This window comes from Setaria viridis, chromosome 3, assembly GCF_005286985.2.
Source record: "Setaria viridis chromosome 3, Setaria_viridis_v4.0, whole genome shotgun sequence".
Taxonomy (NCBI): domain Eukaryota; kingdom Viridiplantae; phylum Streptophyta; class Magnoliopsida; order Poales; family Poaceae; genus Setaria; species Setaria viridis.
The window spans coordinates 40,912,515-40,935,428 of record NC_048265.2 but is presented as its reverse complement, the minus strand read 5'-3'; the positions used below and the strand labels follow the sequence as shown (position 1 = coordinate 40,935,428).

The following is a 22,914-nucleotide window of genomic DNA, read 5'->3' as shown; positions in this document are numbered from 1 at the left end:
TAGATTTGTTTTCTTGCCGGCTCAATTATTGCTCAATTATTGCATCAGCAATAATTGAGCCACATTCACATGACATTGTCACTCTCATTGCTTCCATCAGTCCGTGCTCTAGTCACCATCACTAGCCTGTGTGCGTCGTTGGGAGGAATATCTGTGCCACAAATAATGCTACCTGAATCTCATGATATAAAAAAGAAGAAAAGTGAAAAGGGATTTTTTTTCTCTTTTTATACCACGATGAAAGTGAAACCTAAAATCTCCAAGTTCCCAGTCTAAAGCTTCCATGCCCACTTCCACAATGGAGCTCACGCTACCACTGTCCATGGCTTTGGCACTGATTATCACCTTCGTGGTCCTCGTGCTCAGCTCCGTCGTGTGGCGCCGCCGCAGCCATCGGAAGGCGCTGAACCTCCCTCCGGGCCCAAGGGGATGGCCGGTGTTCGGTAGCCTCGGCTTGCTAGCAGACACGCTCCCGCCACACCGCGTATTGGCGAAGCTCGCGGCGCGCCACGGCCCGCTCATGCACCTCCGGTTCGGATCCTTCCACGTCGTGGTCGCCTCCTCCGAGGAGACGGCGCGGCTGGTCCTCAAGACCCACGACCTCGCCTTCGCCGACCGCCCGCCCACGGCCTTCGGCGAGATCCTCGGCTACGGCTACCAGGGCATCGTTCAGACGCCCTACGGCCCCTACTGGCGCATGGCGCGCAAGCTCTGCGCCACCGAGCTCTTCTCCGCGCGGCGCATCGACGCGTTCGAGCACGCCCGCGCGCAGGAGATGCGCGCCCTGACGCGCGGCGTGTTCGAGCGCGCCGGCGCCGTCTTGCAGGTGAAGGAGCACCTGCTGAACTTCACGATGCGCAACATTGTTCGCATGGCGCTTGGGGAGAAATGGTCGCCGCCGGGCTCCGATGGTCGTCGTAGCTCCGAGGGCGACGAAGCATTCCGGCGATCGCTCAAGGAATCGTTCACGGCCACTGGTTTGCTGGGCAATGTAGGAGAGTGGGTGCCGTGGCTCGGCTGGCTCGACGTGCAGGGTTGTGTTCGGAGGATGAAGCGAGTGCATGTGCTCTTCGACCAGTTCAACGAGCAGATCCTCAACGAGCACCAGAAGGACCGGCAGCGCCGTGCAGGAGCAGGGATGGACGACGACATGGACCTCGTGAACGTGCTGCTGCAACTGGCCGAGGACGGGCAGGAGGAGCCAACGGAGACAAGGCTCACGCGTGATGGCGTCAAGGCCTTCCTCCTGGACATCATCGGCGGCGGCACGGAGACAGCAGCGGCGACGATGGAGTGGGCCATATTGGAGCTCCTGCGCCACCCGGACGCCACGGCGGCCGCCACCGAGGAGCTCGACCGCGTGGTGGGACGCGCCCGCTGGGTCACCGAAAGGGACCTGCCGGACCTCCCCTACGTCGAGGCCGTCGTGAAGGAGACGATGCGGCTGCACCCTGTGGGCCCTCTCCTCGTCCCGCACCACGCCCGGGAGGACACGGTGGTCGGCGGCTACGACGTCCCCGCCGGCACGCGCCTGCTGGTGAACATGTGGGCCGTGGGGCGCGACCCGGCGTCGTGGCCCGACGAGCCCGACGCGTTCCGGCCGGAGCGGTTCCTCGCCGGGGGCAGCGGCGAGGGTGTCGACGTGCGCGGGACGCACTTCCGGCTGCTGCCGTTCGGGTCCGGGCGGCGCATGTGCCCGGCGTACAACCTCGCGATGAAGGAGATGGTGGCGGCGATGGCGAACCTGGTGCATGGGTTCTCGTGGAGGCTGCCGGACGGGGCGGCACCCAAGGACTTGAGCATGGAGGAATTCTTTGGGCTGAACGTAAGCCGGAAGGAGCCGCTCCTTGCCGTCGCCGAGCCGAGGCTGCCGGCGCATCTCTACGCCGCGGTCGACTAGTCATCTTGGGCTGATGTATTCATCAGGCGTTCCAATACATGAATTGGTTTGCCACGTTAAACACAAAGTGATTTGTATCGATAACTGCGTACAGCCAAGTTTTATAGTATTCGCGGCTCATAAGCTATTCACAAATAAAAGATGAACGAGTACGAAGAGGATACGGTGAAATCAAAAGTAAAGACGAGTCTATCTAGGTCTATTCTAGGTCAAAAAAATTTACACTTTAAAGCAATATCTATAAAATAATATATTATTGTTGATGTTAAAAATTGATTGACCATTGAAGCCAAAACCATCTATAAACATACCCTAATATAAATATGTCAATTTAATCTGGATTTTAGTTTCGAATTGGCACAACTAGAGAATTGGCTCCGGTCTTCACTCCCGTGAAATAAACCGAAAGTGCACACGAGGGAGTGATACCCATCTAAAACTGAGAGTGAAAGTATTTTACACTCCCAATTTTTGTTCACAATCCGGTTGTGACATCGGGACCATCACTATCGATCAGAGCGATGAACTGAGAATAATCTTTTGTCCCTGCTGCATGTCTCCACCGAGAATAAAATTAAACCTTGCTAGTTAGTTATAGCTAGTAAGATACTGATCGAGTAAAATTTCTTTCTCATGTGGCCTTCCCTTATTCTTCAGAACCACTATAGTTTCCCTTCACTCGTTTTTCATTTTTTTTTCCACATGGTTTGAAAACATGTGCTTCTTTGAAGCCCTAGAATGAGCCTGACTGCAGAGCTAAACCATTGTCTTCAGCAGAGCTACTGCTTCCTTAGAAGTTTGCTGAAGCTTTCACATCAAAATGAAGACGTCTCAAACCTAACACTGGTGCATGAGGGGGATACATCACAAACCGAGCATGTGGGGGGTATATCACTGGTGCATTTTGGATCTACCTCACTCCATCACAAACCTAACATTATGAGTACATATCTGTATTCTCTCCATATATGTGGTCTCACAAAATTTAAGACGCCTCCGTCTGTAGTGTGATTCGAAAAAAAAAAGATTTAAGGCGTGGTACCTCTCAGTAATGTTCCAAATAGCGCAGAAAAAATCTCGGCAAGAAAACATCATCTTCTCAGGAGGCTAGTTAACCTCCTAACAAGATTGTAAAAAAGAACATAAACTGAGCAGAAGGAGGTCATCGCTGATGAACTTTGATATGCTTTACAAAAATCACAAACAGACAACCAGCACGAGTCTTATTTGGTCCATATGTGGCTTTGATTGCTCGGAGTATAAGAACAAACGCACAATGATTAATTCCCTGGCATGTTTGCACCCACTGAAAATTTGCGTTTGACGAAACTGACCCCTTCTTCTAGAGTTTATATCAGCCGCACGTTCACGGTCAAAGCTTGTGATTGTTCGCATCACTCACTGTCTGGCTTTGATTGCTCGGAGTATAAGAACAAACGCACAATGATTAATTCCCTGGCATGTTTGCACCCACTGACCCACTGAAAATTTGCGTTTGACGAAACTGACCCCTTCTTCTAGAGTTTATATCAGCCGCACGTTCACGGACAAAGCTTGTGATTGTTCGCATCACTCACTGTCTGGCTGTCCCTATGTTTGTTTCTGCTCATCAAAACATTAAATTATTTTGCATTACATGATCTCAAAGATATCCACCAGCAAGGGCTAATCTGTACCACAATAATAGGTGAATAAAACAGTGCAAAAAAAATTTGGAAAAATTCTCTATATTTATGGGAAGAAAATTCGGTGCGGCCCAGATGCAAAGCGCAGCGCATCCGGTGCACACCCAGCCCGTGGGGCCGACACGTCCAGGAATAAATCCGACGGACCGACGGAAGGCAAAGCGCGCCAGCGGCTCGGCTCGGCTCCGGGAACCGCGTAATCGGTCCGCTCGGGATAACAGCGTCCAGCGGCTCGCTCGCTCGCTTGCGAGGTTTTTGGGAACGCGAGCGGACAGACTCTCCTGGCGACGCAGTTGCCGCCGCCGCCGCCTCCTCCATCTGGCCCGCCGCCGCTGTGATCTCGACGCACCACCGGCGACCTTCCGCGGCGCGCGACCTGCCCGCCGCCACCGGTGATCGCCTGTTTAAATGCTGTATAGCCATCGCCCGTCGCCGCAGTCGGCACAAAGCGAGGATGAAGCTCTACGAACCACCGCTGTAGAGTCATCGACTTGTGAGCACCAGAAGGGTGGTAGAACACAACAAAGGTTGCTGATCCGGTGAGCTCGCAGCAACGAACTCAACATCCACGGCTCGGAGTTTACTTCTTGCTTTCTTGGTCTTGGGCACTAACAGCTGCCTCTGACTGGCTCTTTGCAACTGCAGAAGACTATGGCTGCAGAGGCCCTCTTGCTTGAAGCCCATCCACCGCAGCATCACATGTACGGCAACTTCCATCAGTACAAAATCTCGGCATCTGCTAATCCAATACGACAATATCTACCTTCCATTCCAGTAAAACGTTCTACTTTGAGCAGGTGACAAGCATGCTGGCGAAACTATTGCGAATGTTGTCACCTGATCTGCCCTTTATTGTTCTTGGACTGCAGACCCCAAGGCGAGAGGAACATCCTGATCCTCAAGCAAGACGCATTCTGCTTTGTTTGCTAACAGCTGAGTAATAGCCACTATACTAACATGCCCTGAAATGATGCTGAAGGAAGAACTTGAACACCGCTATCTACGCGAATTCGCTGGTTGGAGTAGGAATAGCTTCGAGCTTTTATCATTCTTCCAAAGGAGAAATCCGGAAGTTTCTGCGGTGGGCCGACTACGCCTGGGATCACCGGTGGCGGCGGACAAGTCGCGCGCCGCGGAAGGTCGCCGGTGGTGCATCGAGATCACGGCGGCGGCGGGCCAGATGGAGGCGGCGGCGGTGGCAACTGCGTCGCCAGGAGAGTCCGTCCGCTCGCGTTCCCAAACCCTTGCGAGTGAGCCGCTGGATGCTGTTATCCCGAGCGGACCGATTACGCGGTTCTCGGAGCCGAGCCGAGCCGCTGGCGCGTTTGCCTTCCGTCGGTCCGTCGGATTTATTCACTGGCCACGTGTCGGCCCCGCGGGCTGGGTGTGCACCGGATGCGCTTTGCATCCGGACCGCACCGAATTTTCTTCCTATTTATGCCACCATGCAGAACAATAGAACATGCACTCCACATTTCCCAGGGAAGGCTTCCATTTCAGCAATGGAGCCGACAACAACAATAATGCCCATGGCCATGGTGTCGGTGCTCATCACCTTCATCCTCCTCGTGCTCAGTTTCATTTTCCAGCGGCACCGCCGTCAGAAGCCACTGAACCTCCCGCCAGGCCCGCGGGGGTGGCCGGTGCTCGGTAGCCTGGGCTTACTGGCTGGCTCCCTCCCGCCGCACCGCGCACTGGCCGCCCTTGCTGCACGCCATGGCCCGCTCATGCACCTCCGGCTGGGCTCCTTCCACCTCGTGGTCGCCTCCTCCGCGGAGACGGCGCGTCTCATCCTCAAGACCCACGACCTCGCCTTGGCCGACCGCCCGCCCTCGACCTGGGGCGCGATCGTGTCCTACGGCTACAAGGGCATCGTGCAGACTCCCTACGGCGCCTACTGGCGCATGGCGCGCAAGCTCTGCGCCACCGAGCTCTTCTCCCCGCGGCGCATCGACTCGTTCGAGCGCGTGCGCATGGAGGAGATGCGCGCCCTGACGCGCCGCGTGTTCGAGTCCGCCGGCGCCGCCGTGCAGGTGAAGGAGCACCTGATAAACTTCACGATGCGGAACATCCTCCGCATGGTGCTGGGGGAGAAATGGTCAGGCTCCCATGGCGGCAGCACCGAAGGCGAGGAGCTCTGGCGATTGCTCGAGGAGGGGTTCGCGCTGAGCGGCGCGGTGACCAATGTAGGCGAGTGGGTGCCGTGGCTCGGCTGGCTCGACGTGCAGGGTTTAGTCCGGCGGATGAAGCGGGTGCACGTGCAGTTGGACCGGTTCAACGAGCAGGTGCTACGTGAGCACGAGGAGCACCGGCGGCGCGCCGGAGACGGCGAGTTCGCGGCGAGGGACCTGGTGGACGTGCTGCTGCAACAACTAGCCGAGGACGGGCAGGAGGAGCCCGCAGAGACGAGGCTCACACGCGATGGGGTCAAGGCCATCGTCCAAGACATCTTCGCCGGCGGCACGGAGACCTCGGCGTTGACGATGGAGTGGGCCATGGTGGAGCTCCTCCGCCGCCCGGACGCCATAGCGGCGGCCGCCGAGGAGATCGACCGCGTGGTGGGACGCGGCCGCTGGGTCGCTGAGAGCGACCTGCCGAACCTCCCCTACGTCGACGCCATCCTAAAGGAGACAATGAGGCTGCACCCCGTGGGTCCCCTCATGATCCCGCACGGCGGCCGTGAGGACGCGGTGGTCGGCGGCTACGACATCCCCGCCGGCACACGGGTAGTGATCAACGCGTGGGCCGTGGGGCGTGACCCGGCGTCATGGCCCGACGAGCCCGACGAGTTCCGGCCGGAGCGGTTCCTCGCCGGGGGCGGCGCCGAGGGCGTGGACGTGCGCGGGGCGCACTTCCAGCTCGTGCCGTTCGGGTCTGGGCGGCGGATGTGCCCGGCGTACAACCTGGCGATGAAGGAGATGGCGGCGACGGTGGCGAACCTGGTGCACGGGTTCTCGTGGCGGCTGCCCGACGGTATGGCACCCGAGGACGTGAGCATAGAGGAATCCTTCGGGCTGTCCATGAGCCCGAAGGAGCCGCTCATCGCCGTCGCCGAGCCAAGGCTGCCGGCGCACCTCTACACTGCAGTGGAGTAGCGACAAAGGACGGCTTTGCGATGAAGAAAATTTACAACGTACTGATTGCTTCCGCTGTTTTTTTTTTTTTGAACGAACTGGCACGAGACGGTGCCTATTTCATTGATATAGTAGAAAAAAAACGGATGAAATCCCGACAGTTCGGGATAGAAAAGCAAAAAGGAGGGAAAAGGAAGAAAAAACTATAGTCCGAAACGGGATTACTCGCGAGATAGTAATGACGCTAGGTCTTTGGCCCCCGCCAAGAGCCAAGCGGAGGCCTCATCTTTGATCTTCATCATTAGGGTTGACGGTGATGTTTCCTGCCGATTGAAAATACGTGCGTTCCGTTCCTTCCAAATTTCCCACATGATTAAAAGGACGAGGCTGCGTAGAGCTTTACGTGGCGAGTCCGGTGTTGTGGTGATAGCCGTCCACCACTCCATAGCGTTGGCTGAAGGTCTCCATTCACTTGGTCGTAGTGCAGGCTGCGCTAGCCATGTTGCCGTTTGGTTCCAGATTCTCCGTGTGTATTGGCACTCGGCTAAAAGGTGGTGTCCCGTCTCCATAGTGGAACGACATAGGGCGCAGGATGTGTTGTGCGGCCAGCCTCGCTTGGCTAAGCGATCAGCTGACCAGATTCGGTTCTGCGTAATTAACCACGCGAAGAATTTGCATTTTGGTGGTGCCCAAGATTTCCATATGGAGGAAACGTGCGGAGTGTCGGTGCAACCCAAGAACTGTGCTTTATATGCCGAGGCCGTAGTATATAGTCCTGAGTTTGTCAGCTTCCAGGTGATAATGTCGTCCTCCCCTGCTCTGAGTTCCGTAGCACTGACCATTTGCCACAACTGTGCAATCGACGCTAGGTGAGAAACGGTGATGTTATGGTCAATCACGAGGTCGCGTAACCAGTTATTTCGACTGAGAGCATCATGGACGTTCCTATTCTTTCGGCGCGAAATGGCGTAAAGGAGCGGGGCGATGTCCTTAGGACGTTGACCCTGCAACCATCCGGAGGACCAGAAGCTAGTTTTCTTGCCGTCTCCCAGAGTGATGGAGGTGCATGCCGCGAACAGCTTCCTGTCAGCTTCATCGCAAGGGGTTCCCGTGTTGTTCCAGGGTTTTTCGGGGGATACCCATTCGTGCCAGAGCCACCTGAGACGGAGGGCTCGTGCGAATTTCTCTAGGTCCGGGATACCCAGGCCCCCTTGTTGTTTTGGGAGGCAGGTTTTCGTCCAGTTGACTTTGCATTTGCCTCCAGTAAGTTGTTGGTCCCCTGCCCATAGGAATTTTTTCCGGATTTTGTCTATATCCTGGAGCACCTCTTTACTCGGTTTGATAGTTGTGAGTAAATATACCGGTTGTGCTGAGAGGACCGACTTTGTGAGTGTTATTCTACCTGCTTGGGTTAGCTGACGACCCGTCCATGCTGATAGCTTGCCGGCCAGTTTATCAACGAGGGGTTGGAAGTCAATTTTCCTCAGGCGCCTTGTCGTGAGTGGGATGCCCAGATATCGTATTGGGAAGGTTGTTCTTGTCGCCGGCATATCGCGAAGTAAGTGGTCCAAGTCGACGGTATTACAACTGATGGGCGCAATCTGTGTTTTGTGCAGATTCGTACGTAGGCCTGTGGCTTCGCCGAAATGCTGCAGGATGTTCATCAAGTTTGTTATGTCTTTTCGTGTTGGCTTAATGAAAATCGCCGCATCGTCAGCATACAGGGATGTTGTGAACCTTGCTGCGCGTCCTCCTAGCTTAGTGAGGAGACCCCTCTGGGTGGCTTGAGAGATAATATGTTGTAGTGGGTCGATAGCTAGAACAAAGAGGAGGGGAGAAAGAGGGTCGCCCTGTCGGAGACCTCGTCCGTGATGAATTGGTGGTAAAGGCGCCCCGTTCAGTAGTACTTTTGATGTCGAGGTGGCAAGAAGGGCCGTGATCCATTGGTTCCAGCGAATAGGGAAGCCTTTATGTTGAAGTAGTTCAAGTAGGTAGTCCCATCGCACTGAATCGAAGGCTTTTGAGATGTCGAGTTTCATGAATAGGGCCGGTGCTGCTTTTTGGTGTAAACGTCGGGCAGTGTTTCGGACGTAGAGGAAGTTGTCGTGGATACTACGGCCCTTGATGAAGGCGCTCTGGCAGGGTGAGATGATGGCGTTCATATGGGGTCGTAGACGGAGCGCCAGGACTTTAGTGATAATTTTTGCGACAGCGTGAATAAGGCTAATCGGTCGAAAGTCTTGAATGGCCTCCGCACCTTCCTTTTTGGGTATAAGGACGATGTTAGCCTTATTAAGCAGGTTAAGGTCGTTGCATCGGATGTTGTAGAAAGCGTCGACCGCTGCCATCATGTCACCTTTAATGATGTTCCAGCATGTCTTGAAAAATAGACCAGTGAAGCCGTCGGGGCCAGGTGCCCTATCATGCGGAAGCTGTTTGATGGCGTGAAAGATCTCTAGTTCGTCAAATGGCCGGTCGAGGTCGGAAAGGTCTTCCTGGCAGTTGGGCAAAATTTCCCACCGTAGATCTCGTGAACGTTGCTGCGGTGCTGCCATGAAACTGCAGAAGTGGTCGTGGATGACTTTCTGTTTGTCTTGATGCGTGAGTGCCCAGCCAGAATCGGATCGCAGTCTTTGGATGTAATTTTTCCGTCGTCGCCCGTTGGCCTTTAGGTGGAAGTAGCGCGTGTTGGCATCGCCTTCGCGGAGGTTTTTAACGCGCGATGCTTGGCGCCTTCTAGCACGTTCAATCACGGCCCATCCTAGGACACGTTTTTTAAGTTTAGCTCGTAGATCAAATTCCGCCTCCGAGAGCGGTCGGACGTCTTGCGCCGAATCGAGGTGGAGAATCACCACTTGGGCCATCTGTAGCTTCAGTCTCGCGTCCGAGATTATGGAGTTGCTCCATTTTCGGAGCGCCCGTGCCGTTAGATGTAATTTGTGCCCTAGGCGGTGGAAAGGCTCAGTATGATGTGTTGGTGAGCACCAAGCTCGCTTCACGGTGTCCTGAAAGTGGGGCAGCTTTGTCCAGAAGTTCTCAAATTTAAACGGCCGCGGCTTGCGTGGGCCGGATAAACGTGCTAGTAACAGGGGGCAGTGGTCGGAATGGGAGGAGGACAAGGCGTGTAGGGTCAGATCATCGAAAGCGAGATCCCAAGCTTCATTACAGAAGAAGCGGTCTAGACGCGACATCGTAGGCTGGCGTCGTTCATTGCTCCACGTGTATTTGCGGTTCTGTAGGTGAATTTCCTTGAGACCGCAAGAAGCGAGGGTGTTACGGAAACGGCGCATTTGGCTGAGGTTCAAGCGTCTATTATTTTTGTCTTGTGTCTTGTATATGAGGTTGAAATCGCCAAGAATGAGCCATTTGGTCTCGTTGTCGGGCTTCATACTGCGCATATGCTGCATGAATGCCGGTTTTAGGTTCGTTCTGGAAGGGCCGTAGACTGTCGTAAGGCGGAAGTCGGTGTCGTAGTTTTTCGGTGAAACTGTTGCCGAAAGCGAGTAGCTCCCGATTTGGATATCCGTCAGATCGACGAAGTTGGAATCCCAAAGGATTAGTATTCCTCCCTTAGTGCCTTGCGCCGGCTTGAAAGCGAAGCTTGAAAGTCGATAACCCCCTAAGAAGGCAGCCAGAGAAGTGTCGATCTGGCTTAATTTGGTTTCCTGAAGGCACGCAATCTGACAAGGCGTGTCTTTTAGTGTTTCATGAACAAGCATACATCTCGCAGGGGCATTGAGGCCGCGGACATTCCAACTAAGGGTGTCGAAGTTGGATGTGGGCATTTGGAAGATCTATCGCACAGAGAATGGTAGCACACTGTTCGTAGTGCTGGTGTGTGAAGGTGGTCCTGATCAGGGCATATGCGAGCACGTCGACGCACTTAAGATGACGATTCTTGGTGGAATAGGCGCTAGCAACAGATGTGCTGGAGAGTCGCTGATCATGCAGATCGTTCATATGCATTGCCCGAAGGTCGAAGCCAGCAGGGCGAATTCGCGCGCGAGATGACCAGGAGGTCGAGTCGTGAAGTTTAGTGCAGCTCCTAGCCCGAAGGTCACAGCCAGCAGGGCTCGGATAGCTAAAAGGGAAGGTGCACGGTAGGTAGTACTGATACATGGAGATAACAAGTCTCCAACAACAAGTCGAATCGTGATGACTCATTCCTGACGGGTGGCGAGCTCGTTCTGGATGTCCTGGACCGCCTGTCCTGCATGCTGGATCAAAGCTTCGGTTACCTGCTCCGCTCCCTCATCATCCAGGTCAAATAGTGCCGTCATCGCAGCGATGACATGATCTGGAAGCGGCCACTGGTGAGAGTTGACGTAGTCCTGTAGGATGTCTTCTATGGGGCGTAGCTCGTCGTCAGAGACCCCTAGCTTGCGCCAGAGGTTGTGCTGTGCACGCTGCAGCGCAGGAACCGACGGCTTGAGGGCGAGTCGTGCACTTCTTCGGACCGCGGTCATATCAAAGCGTTGACGTTGGCGACGTGGCGGGGGCTGGCGTAGAATCGGCGAAGCCGGGGCCGCGAAGAGATCATCGACGGCCCCACTTGCAGCCACAGTGTGGGTTTCCTCCACAGTGGCTTGAGTAGCCGGCTGGGCCTCCATGGCTTCAACAGTGGCAACCTGCATTTCAATAGATTGGGAAACGGAAAGGTGAGACTTGTGGGCTGTGCTGCGGCCCAAGTTGTTTGCAGCTGGCCCAGGCGAGGTTGTCTGTGTGCCGGCCCCCGGGTTCCCCACTGGCGCCTCCGGCCCAGTGGTGAAGACTGGCGCTGCACGCTCAAAAGCTGGCCCAGGTGGCCCGGAGGGAGCCCCGCTAGCGGGCCAGACAGGAGCAGGCCCCATGGAAACGGCCCATGGAGCCGCCCTCTCCTGAGGCCCCCCGTGAACGCCCGGCGTGGTCGCCGCCACAGGAGGTTCCAGGGCCCAGCTGGTTCGTGAGGCCTGGCAGTTGGCCCATAGAGCAGCCTGCCTCCGGTCCAGCAGCGCCGTTGGTGCAGATCCGGCGGCCGGAGAAGACTTGGACGCGGCGGCGCGAAGATCATCAGAAGCCGGAGGGCGAGCGGGAAGCTGTAGCTGGTTCAGGGCGAGCTCGACCTCCCGCACCGAGGGGCGCCCTTGGAGAGCCGACCCTATCCTGTCAAAGACCCGGTGCAGAGGCACCAAGCGCACCGGGTCGTCGGACCAGGCTTGATTCCCCGCTGGGCGCGGCGGAGCATCAAGTCCGTCCAGCAGGGAGCAGGACCTGGCGAAAAACTCGTCGACGCCGCAAGCACCAAGATCCTTGCGGGGCGAAGGTTGCACAGAGGAATCCGAGCTAAACAAATGGGTTGAGCGTACCTGTGAATCAGCCATGGCCTGGAATGTGTGCTGAAGCGCCATGGCCTGAGCATTGAAGAGGGCTTCGACCTGTGCACGCGCCATCGTTCTTAGCTCATCGAGGCGTGGTGGCGCAGGGGCAATCCCGACAGTTCGGGATAGAAAAGCAAAAAGGAGGGAAAAGGAAGAAAAAACTATAGTCCGAAACGGGATTACTCGCGAGATAGTAATGACGCTAGGTCTTTGGCCCCCGCCAAGAGCCAAGCGGAGGCCTCATCTTTGATCTTCATCATTAGGGTTGACGGTGATGTTTCCTGCCGATTGAAAATACGTGCGTTCCGTTCCTTCCAAATTTCCCACATGATTAAAAGGACGAGGCTGCGTAGAGCTTTACGTGGCGAGTCCGGTGTTGTGGTGATAGCCGTCCACCACTCCATAGCGTTGGCTGAAGGTCTCCATTCACTTGGTCGTAGTGCAGGCTGCGCTAGCCATGTTGCCGTTTGGTTCCAGATTCTCCGTGTGTATCGGCACTCGGCTAAAAGGTGGTGTCCCGTCTCCATAGTGGAACGACATAGGGCGCAGGATGTGTTGTGCGGCCAGCCTCGCTTGGCTAAGCGATCAGCTAGTTTATATTCTTATCTCTCTTCTTTTTTACAAGCCTTCAAAAGTGAAAACATGCATGTGCTTCTTTCAGGTATCGGTCCAGGAATGAGCCTCTGTCTGGTTGCTTCAGGCCAAATCATCGTCTTCAACTGGGCTGTTGCTTCCTCTCACAAGTTTGCTAAAGCTTTCACATCAAAATGATTGAGATCCTATCCGTGCTAGCTTTTGCCTTCCAGACTAATCTCTGATGTATCTTGCGTGCAATACTTGCTTGATTGTGACATGGATCTTTGTATTTTTTTTTCATGAACTACGTACTAGTCTGGGCTTCATAACCTTGCAGCAGACTGATGCGATCCTGCAATGCGATAGTCTAGTTTTTTTTTTCCCAAATTGCATTATTTGGATGCAACAGAAAACAGAGATGGTGAGAGTCAGACAGTGAGTGGTGTGACCGGTTGCAAGCTTAATGAATCAGTGAATGTTCTACAGATATATTCCTGGTAGTGATGTCTTGTCCATTATGGTTTTGTTCTTATACTCCAAGAAACACAAAACCACACATATGGAGTGAATAAGACTCGTCCTGATGATCTCTGTTTTGTAATGCTGTGAGCTTAAAAGGGTCTATTCGTGATGCCTCCTGTATTTGAGGGAACATTGTTCCTTCTGCCAGCCGAGGCACGGACAGACAACGAAAGTGACAACGAGGAAGAGAAGGACCACGGCCATGGGCATTTGTTAGCATGAAGCTTCATCAGTGGAGAATTTTGAAGTAGACGCACACAAGATATTTTACTAACGAAACTGACCTGTTGATCCAGAATCTATATCTATATCAGCCGCACATTCACTGACCAAGCAAGTAGCTGTTCATCTCATTCACTGTCTGACCGTCACTATATTTGTTTCTGTTCATATAAACATCATGACTAGTCTGTGCCACAAGTAATGAATCAAAAACATAGGAAAATTCTATCATTTTTCGCCACTGTGCAGCACAGTTCATGTGATGTGCCCATGAACACTTCTTTTTTCCATTTTACCAATGGAGCTCACAGCAACAATATCCATGGCCGTGGCACCGGTGGTCAGCTTCGTTGTTGTCTGGCTGCTGCGCCGCCGCCAGAAGCCGCTGAACCTCCCTCCGGGCCCGCGGGGCTGGCCGGTGTTCGGCAGCATCAACCTGCTAGCGGGCCCGCTCCCGCCGCACCGCGCGCTGGCCGCGCTGGCGGCCGGGCACGGCCTGCTCATGCACCTCCGCCTCGGCTCCTTCCACGCGGTGGTCGCCTCCTCCGCGGAGACGGCGCGGCTGGTCCTCAAGACCCACGACCTCGCCTTCGCCGACCGCCCGCCCTCGGCCATGGGCGCGACCATGTCCTACGGCTACAAGGGCATCGTGCAGACTCCCTACGGCGCCTACTGGCGCATGGCGCGCAAGCTCTGCGCCACCGAACTCTTCTCGGTGCGCCGCGTGGAATCGTTCCAGCGCGCGCGCGGAGGAGATGCGCGCGTTGGGGCGCGGCTTGTTCGAGTCCGGCAGCGCCGGCGCCGGCGCCGGTGTCGAGGTGAAGGAGCGCCTCCTCAACCTGACCATGCGGAACATCCTCCGCATGGCGGTGGGGCAGAAGTGGTCGGGCTGCCACGGCAGCGAGGAGGGGTTGGCGTTCCGGCGCGCCCTGGACGAGGCGTTCGCGGTGACCGGCGCGGTGGACAACGTCGGCGAGTGGGTGCCGTGTCTCGGCTGGCTCGACGTGCAGGGCTACGCCGGCGGATTAAGCGGGTGCACGAGCTGTTCGACCGGTTCGTCGAGCAGATCCTCGACGAACACGAGGGAGACCGGCGGCGTCGTTCCGCGAGTGTTGGCGGCGGCGAGTTCCCGGCCAGAGACCTGGTGGACGTGCTGCTGCAGCTATCCGAGGAAGGCGGCGGCGAGGCGGAGGAGTCAGAGCCGGAGGCCCGGCTCACGCGAGACGGCGTCAAGGCCTTCGTCCAGGACATCATCGTCGCCGGCACGGAGACCGCGGCGGTGACGATGGAGTGGGCCATGGCGGAGCTACTCCGCCGCCCGGACGCCATGGCGCACGCCGCCGCCGAGCTCGACCGCGTGGTGGGGCGTGACCGCTGGGCCACGAGCGCGGCCTGCCGGCTCTCCCTTACCTGGACGCCGTGCTGAAGGAGACGATGCGGCTGCACCCCGTGGCCCCGTTCCTGCTCCCGCATCGCGCCCGCGAGGACGCTGTGGTCGGCGGCTACGACGTCCCCGCCGACGCGCGCGTGCTGGTGAACGCGTGGGCCGTGGCGCGGGACCCGGCGTCTTGGCCAGGCGAGTCCAACGCGTTCCGGCCGGAGAGGTTCCTCGCCGGGGGCCGCGCCGCCGAGGGCGTGGACGTGCGCGGGGCGCACTTCGAGCTGCTGCCGTTCGGGCCGGGCGGCGGATGTGCCCGGCGTACAACCTCGCGATGAAGGAGATGGCGGCGACGCTGGCGAACCTGGTGCACGGGTTCACTTGGCGGCTGCCGGACGGGGTGGCGCCCGAGGACGTGAGCATGGAAGAATGCTTCGGGCTGACCGCGAGCCGGAAGGTGCCGCTCGTCGCCGTCGCCGAGGCTGCCGGCGCACCTGTACGCCGCCGCCGACTAATCGTCCAGTTGAAATTTGAAGATATCTCCTTGTAGTGATAAGAACATCAAGATTTAGTTTCTTCGGAAAAAAAAAAACAGGAAGTGTGATAATAGGCGAATATGAGTAGAAAGGTATTGCGAATAATTTTTGCATCGTTTTGTTCTGACTTCTGAGGAATATTTTGCAAATATGAGTAGAAAATATTTTGAAAAGCGTGAAGCTAGTTATCTGCAAACCGACTTTGAAGGCGGTAAAACAAGTGTACGTATCTGCAAGAGAGGAGGTAGGAAGTGAGGAACCGAGGAGGAGGATGAGCGCGTTTCTCTCGGCCTCACTAACAAGGCTCAGTTTAGTTTGTTTGGTTAGGGGAGGAGAGAGAAACGAGAGAGAGAGGAAATAAACATTAGCCCATGGAGGGGAGGAGCTCCATTCCCTTCGCCTCTTCCTCCTCCGCATGCGTATCCCACGGAAAGAGCAATCTTTCACTTCTCCCCTGGTATGATCTCTTGATTTCCGTCCTTATATTGTGTAATTGAATCGAATAATGAAATCTTGTTCTGGCTATTCGGTTCATGGATTTCGATTTTAGCCTCGTGGTTAGGGAATTAGGATTATTTCGATCGCATTTGGTCTTGGTCCTGACCTGTGTTACCCTTGCCCAAATTGGGATTTGGTGGACGGCGGGTTTGGGTACAAACTTGCATATCGATTTCGACGGTAGGGGGATGAAATCGCATAAGCCGAAGGAAAACGAACAAGAATTAGATTCACATTTCCGCACGTTTTCCCCTAGGAACAAAAGAGAAAATTTACTTGCATTTTCTTTTATAAATGCAATGGTTTCTTTGGTCACAGATTTGTCACCTGCCTAAAGTGAACTGTTGGGTATCAAATTTAAAACCGAAAAGTTTACATCTTTTGCCCTGAACAAAATCACACACTCACGTACGGGGAACTTGAGATAAACTTTGTTATTTGGGTTATATAGAATTCAGAGCATACATTCCCTTGCTTTGTTAAAGAAAAAAATAGCATTTCATTGATGCATCTCACTTTGGAGGAAAATGGATATCAGTAGATTTAGACATAGATTTATGTGTTCTAATAGGTCTGGGTATATCAATATCTTGAGACCTAATTACTGTCTTCTACACGGATGATAGCTTTTGCTGGAACAATGGCGGAGAGCAAGCGGTTCGACACAAAGAGCCCAGGCTGCCTGGAAGGCCTGTTCAACTTCCTCGCCCTCAATCAGCGGTTGCAAATGCCGAAGATGATTGCCTATCGAAAGCACAGTGAAGGAAGTAACAATACACTCAGTAAGGTTTTACATATTTCTAGCTTGCAAATTTGAAGTTTGCTGAAGCTTTGCTGTTCATATTTTATAGCCGATTCCAAGAAGGCTTGACTGAGATATACATGGCTCTTTATTTGGCTATGTAAAGCTATATGTGTTGAACATATTTTTATATCTGTTGTAGGAGTGAAAGTTGAAAAGCCCAAAAACCGCAGTGAAAAAGATGAGGCTATCCCGGTAGGTGCACAAACTGCATTTGTTTTTATGGTAAAGGCAGGGAAGTCTCAAATATATGTACTGGTAGTAAACTGATGAATCATACCATATCGTTAATATAATTCACAACTGAGAAAATGTAATGATTACTCAAAATCATCAAGGTCACAATCTCTTAGAGCCTTGCAGCATGTCTTGATGGTTCAGTTTGCTAGTCTTAAATCACAGGATCTTCTTCTTCTTTAATATAATGATGCCTAGCTCTCCTGCATGTTCGAGAAAAAAAATCACAGGATCATTTTTTGCATATATGTTTCATGTTAATAATGTAGTTTTGTCAAGTGTTATAAAGCAATGCACCTCTGACACTTCATTTGTGGTGTTCATTTGTAGAAGGAAGCAAACAGCAATTCTCCAACTGGAAAGGCCCGCACGTTCATATGGAGGACACTCATGTTCAAGAAGAAAACACCCGAGAAAGATCAAAAGAAGAGCAGCTCACCAGCCAGCACCCCATCCTCGTCGCGTCTGCGGCGCTCCAGATCAATCCATCACTCGAAATGCTTTGATTATGAGGTTCCTGATAATTTAGCTGCGCATTATCACACAACTAACAACTCGAGCTCCAATGAGATGGGTTCTTGTCACAGCGAACTGTCACCATTGTCACATGAGAGCCCACAGCATCCCAGTACCCAAGAGAACTGCAGGTCATGTGGCAGCATTGGTGGCAAAGATAGCATTGATCTGGAGGCACCCTGTGAGACTGCATCTGGGGATCTTACTGCTGAGAGTGAACCCCCCTCTATGCAGAAAAACCGTGATGCTCCAACGCATCACTCGAAGGAGTTCTTGGATTTTCTTGAACTGTTTAATGCACACCGGGAACTATTTCTGAAGATTCTCCATGATCCTTCACTGTTAACAACTGCTGAACAGCAAGGACAAGAAGCTTCATCAAGTGGTGCTGTACCGCTGAACAGATTGGAATCATTTCCAAGACCGGGAGGATCATCAGGGAAACGTAACCCTATATTTGATCGGAGTGATAGTGAGAAAAGCAGGAGGTCAGAACTCCAAAGTTCACCCTCGAGGCCTAACGCTGACCTAGAAGCTGCAAAAGTCATCACTACAAGAATTCCTTCTGGAGTTGATGGCTCAGCAGTTTCTCTTGCAGAATCAAGAAGCCTGAAGAAAGCTGGCACCACTTCAAATCATTTTAAAGCTATCAGTAGAAAGATCAAAGATGTTGTAAAGGAGAACCGCAAAGAGCTTGCGCGGATTACAAAGGATGGAGTTTTCCACAGACTACCATATGGCCAAAAAATGTCTGAATTAACCAGGAGCCCCTCCACAGAGAAGTTTGTCCAGGAGGAGAAACAAATACGAAGATCATATTCTATTGCAGAATCAGTAGACAAGTATTCAACACTTTATGAGTCAATATCGAGGGACTCCAAAGTTTCTCCAGAGAGATTAAGCATAACAATGGGAGGTAATGAAAGCTTAAAAGACAAGAAGCTGCCATTGGGCTTCAAAAGAATAACTTCTCTTCCAGAGATGCGATTATGTTTAGCTCACCAAGGGGGCCTAAGTGAGGTTTCAGATTCTGGGATTGGGCCCAAGACTTGTAATGTGGAACCTGATCGCTCTTCTTCACATAGAACTGATGCGTTCAGCATCTGTGAAGAAGGAAATTTTCCTGATGATGTCACAGAAAGATCAGGAAATATTCACGGTCAAGTAAATTATGGAGGTAAGGCAAATGAAGAGGAGTTTAGCGGTCTAGTCGAGTTTTTATTGGACTTACAATATTGTTGTAATCTTTTGCAGAAGTTGACTTTGTAGGCTCCTTGGAAGAGAATTTCCGCAGCATCCTAAGAAGTCCAAGTTTATCTTCTCTTGATCGGTCTTTCACCCACCGCCGCATCAATAGTTTGCCTTCTTTCAATCGGTCTTTCTTCCAAGATCGCACTGGCAGTTTTACAGAGCATTCTGTAGCAGGTGAATTGTTAAAGTTTTAAATGCAGTTTTACTACTCAATGGAAATATTAGTGTGTAAAATATTTTCATGTTTTCTTCCCTCAATTTTAGACACAACTAATCTACTACAAACTTATACAGGAGGATCGAACTAGTAATGGTGTTACTCTAACAATAAAGGACTTCTAATTGTGTTTTTCTCCTTTCATAAATCATAACTGTATTATATTTTTTTAAGTATATTAGGCAACTCTAGATTACTTTAGGATTGATTGTAATCCCGGAATAACCTTCTCTCTCTGGAAGAGACTACTTGCCTTCCAAGCCATATACTCCTATATAATCAGTTCATTGATTGTAATCCCGGAATAACCATCTCTCTCTGGAAGAGACTACTTGCCTTCCAAGCCATATACTTCTATATAATCAGTTCATGGGGCTCAAACAATACAACACACACACGTTATACACAATCTTACATGGTATTACGAGTCTAGATTCTAACCTAAGCCTCCGGCTTCCGCTGCCCCGCACCACTCCCAGGGAGATCAATCTTTGCTGGAGGCAGCGCCCTCGTAGGATGCGCGGCTGATCCCTCGATCCGTCGCGTTGTCGTGGTCAAGCAGCAGCTGTGGCCGATTCATCTCGTCGAGCTACCTCCCGTCGCCTCCAATATCCGCCGCGCGCCGCCATCCTTGCCGCCCCTTACCGCGCGTCCTCTAGCCCTGTGCTACCCTTTCTCCTGCGCCACCGCTATCGCTGCCGTGAGTGCGAGCGCTCGGCTGCAGAGGAGGCCCGTGAGGGTGCCAGGCTGCCACGCTGGAAGGAGGTGCTGCTCCCCTGCGCCTCTCCACCATCCGCCCAGGTCCCCATCGCACGGGTCCCTCTGTGCGCGGTGGGGGGCGTTTGGGCCGCATCACTGCCCTGCCATAGGGCTGGTGCTGTGTTGCTGCCTGGCCCCCCACCCTGAAGGCCTAAACTGCTACATGCCTGCATCGTTCTGCTGTCCAGTGCCTGTCTGATTTCTTTTTCCTTTGGTTGACCGACCGACGGAAAGAGATAAGAGAAGGGTGGACGGAGCAGGCTATGGTAACCTAGGTATTCTACACGGATGTTCGTCCTGATGCTGCTATGTTTTCTTTTTTCCTGATCAAAGATCGGGTTTGTGTCGCCCCGCCGTCCCGTCGCCGCTCCATCGTTGACACTCCCGAGGATAAGGTTGTCATTGCACCCTCCCAAGCTGTAGCGGCGACGCTCATGATCAAGCCATCACCACCGGTATCGTCACCTTTTTAGGCAGTGGCACCTCCCATGCTGCTGATCCTCGTCACGCTGGCTCACAATCCGAGTCCGCGCCTATTGCCGCACGCTCGCGGACACCGCTGTCGATGTTGCTGAAGAAAGATGCATTTGCGCTCTTTAGCTGCACCATCTACCATCGCAGTCGGCTCATTGTCCCGCTGAACCTGCTGGTAAGAAGCTGCTGATTTTGTGTATCCGGGCGCCTTCGCTGATGCTTCAGACCCACGCCCTCCTTCACGGCTTCGACCACGTCCACCTCGACCTCGGCTACTTTTGTACTAAGGGGCTATCATCTACTTGACAAGCCTCATCGGCTCCCATTCCAGTCACAGCATCTACGGCGCATCGACGGTTGCGACTACGGGGGTAGGGGGGTTGGATGTCAGCTCTTCAGCTTATTCTCCAATCTCATCGTCTGCGCGCTCCTGCTGTGACTGCGGAGGGATGTTAGAGTATATTAGGCAACCCTAGATATGGTTAGTTTAGGATTGATTGTAATCCCGGGATAACCTTCCTTATTTCTAGGAGAGGCTACTTGCCCTCCAAGCCATATACTCCTATATAATCAGCCCATGGGGCTCAAGCAATACAACCCACACAAAAGATTCTGCATCTGCAAAGCCTCTGCAATGGATATCTCACTATTTCAGAACACCAGATAATTTTACTGGCTTACTCTCAAGTAACCACCAAAAAAATTCCTTATTACTACAAAGTTCAATGCCTCCGAGTATTAATTTAGCACTAGGTGAATTTGTAATGTGTGATTTGCAAAGTAGTAATGAAATATTGTTCAGTTGCTTGCAATGTTTGACTATTAGAAGCAGACGAGTTGCGCTCTTAAACCTTAACTGTGTACTGCCATAGTGTCATGGTTGACCTTTAATGTTATATTTCCTCCATTACAAAATAACTAAAGTTACATATAGATCAGAAAGTGATGCAAATGACTATTTGACGATGCATTATTTCTTTTCTACATATGTCATAACTCTTTTAGACCATCCCCACTCCTCCAGGCAAGTTATGAGAATGACTGAATGAGGGTGTCAAGAGCTAGAAGTTAGAACTTTGCTACATCAAAATTATGAAGCATCAATTGTTTTGTTATAAGAATACTTTGGCAGCATCTCTTCTTTTTCCATCCGAGGTTCAGCATTTTTACTATGCTGAAACTCCAAACCCCATTGCTTGGTGACATATATATCTATTCTACCCTTGTGACACTAATCTTTTCTGAAAAACTTTTCAGATTCAGAGCCACCATTTGAAAATTTTCAGCTTGAGGATGAGGGCTGGTTAGTCAAGCCAGCAGAGTCCCCAGGAGCATATGCTGCCAACTTCAAGGATGATGAGTGGTTGGTCACACCACTAAAGCATTCCGGTGTCCTCAATGGTATCGATCACGAGGACGAAGAATGGCTAGTTAAGGCATCACAACTGTCAGGTGCCAAGGCTGCTGATCTTGAGGACGAAGAATGGTTAGTTAAGCCAGGGCAGCCCATAACTAATGATGCTTTGGATTCGGATTTCCAGTTCATACATGAATTTGCCGAACAAGGTGCCAGAGAACCCTTGCACATTTATGTCAGTGACAAGAACGAGGCTGACTTCCAGTATGTCAAGGACATCCTTAAGAAATCAGGGTTCAGCTGCGGCGACGTTGACTGGTATGCATCCAATCAGCCAGTCAGCCCTGTGGTCTTTGAGGAAGCAGAATGCTCATGTCAGGAGCTCAGCATGGCAAGCGATGAGCCACAAAGTATTGTCAGGCGCATGCTCCTGTTTGATCTTATTAACGAGGTCCTACTGGACATCTATGACTCTTCCCTGGTCATCGGCCCATGGCACTCACGCTTCGACCTGCGAACCAGGCCGATTCCCATGGGGTCTCATGTCCTTGAGGAGGTGTGGGCAAAGGTGAGCTGCTACCTGGGCCTGCATTGGAGGGAAGGCCAGACGGTGGAGGACATTGTGGCACATGATCTTATGAGGAAGGACAACTGGATGAACCTGGTATACGATGCGGAGTGCACCGCGTTGGACATTGAGGATCTGATGGTTGAGGACCTGCTGGATGATGTTGTCATTCAGATAGTGTTAGAATCAATTGATGAATGACTATCAGGAGCTACATTTTCTCAGCGGCTTGAGCTTTGGAGAAATCTGTTCGAACTTTAGAGACTGAGCAGTAACATGCTACCAGAAGAAAGGTACTTGATAGATGGATCACTAGTTTAGAATTATGCAACAGTAACCGTGTAGATAATTTTACCAGAATGGTCATTCTGGCAATTATCAAATGTAGTAAATGTTGGTGATGCATAGTTATTGTTAGAAACAAACTTAAAGGATAGATAGGAAATAGGTAGCGCCATATATCTGTGAATTGTAATTAAAATCATTATGAGTTCCTGATAGTTCAAACCGGTACATATATAACCCGTGACTCTGCTACCTCTGGTATTTGTCCTCTGTTCATGAATCCGTGGAAGGCACGGAAAGTGGAAAAACACTGCTCTGATCTTCTGTCAGTGAATAATATGTTCACTTTTGATGGATCTCGCCAAATATTGTACATGAATCTATATTTGCAACCTTCTTGGCTAACTAGACAAAGGTGCTTTTGTGTATGGGTCTAGCGTGCTGTTAACTCCAGAGGTCCTGTAAAGTTCAGGACCAATGTCTGAAAAGCTGAAGAGGAGGGTTCAGGATGTTACAGGATCCTATTATTGTCGCTGGATCATTATGGTTTGAAATGAATGCTTTCGTACACAAAGGTGCTTCCTTTCAGACAGAAGTTTCTGCAATTCGGCATGACTGTAGAGGTTCCGTGAAATTCAGATAAAATGGCTGAAAAAGTTTAGGATGATACAGGATCCCGTTATTTCCACTATGCAGCGTA

The 22,914-nt window shown here is 52.3% G+C and overlaps 3 protein-coding genes and 1 pseudogene across 3 annotated transcripts; all 4 read left to right on the top strand.

Moving 5' to 3' along the window:
- Positions 1-135: 135 nt before the first annotated feature.
- On the top strand, positions 136-2,009 carry LOC117847327 (trimethyltridecatetraene synthase). Its single transcript, XM_034728517.2, has one exon. It carries the CDS (start codon positions 284-286, stop codon positions 1,898-1,900), a length of 1,617 nt encoding a protein of 538 aa, XP_034584408.1. The 5' UTR covers positions 136-283; the 3' UTR covers positions 1,901-2,009.
- Positions 2,010-3,744: 1,735 nt separating this feature from the next.
- On the top strand, positions 3,745-7,336 carry LOC117850682 (dimethylnonatriene synthase-like). The gene is made up of 3 exons (XM_072292852.1): positions 3,745-4,124; positions 4,231-4,286; positions 4,383-7,336. Exon 3 carries the CDS (start codon positions 4,848-4,850, stop codon positions 6,678-6,680), a length of 1,833 nt encoding a protein of 610 aa, XP_072148953.1. The 5' UTR covers positions 3,745-4,124; positions 4,231-4,286; positions 4,383-4,847; the 3' UTR covers positions 6,681-7,336.
- A 4,770-nt stretch (positions 7,337-12,106) lies between these two features.
- On the top strand, positions 12,107-15,423 carry LOC117847029 (trimethyltridecatetraene synthase-like; annotated as a pseudogene).
- A 921-nt stretch (positions 15,424-16,344) lies between these two features.
- Positions 16,345-22,491, top strand: LOC117847027 (uncharacterized). The gene is made up of 5 exons (XM_034728164.2): positions 16,345-16,530; positions 16,693-16,745; positions 17,118-18,480; positions 18,558-18,728; positions 21,262-22,491. Exons 1-5 carry the CDS (start codon positions 16,368-16,370, stop codon positions 22,128-22,130), a joined length of 2,619 nt encoding a protein of 872 aa, XP_034584055.1. The 5' UTR covers positions 16,345-16,367; the 3' UTR covers positions 22,131-22,491.
- The last annotated feature ends 423 nt before the right edge of the window (positions 22,492-22,914 follow it).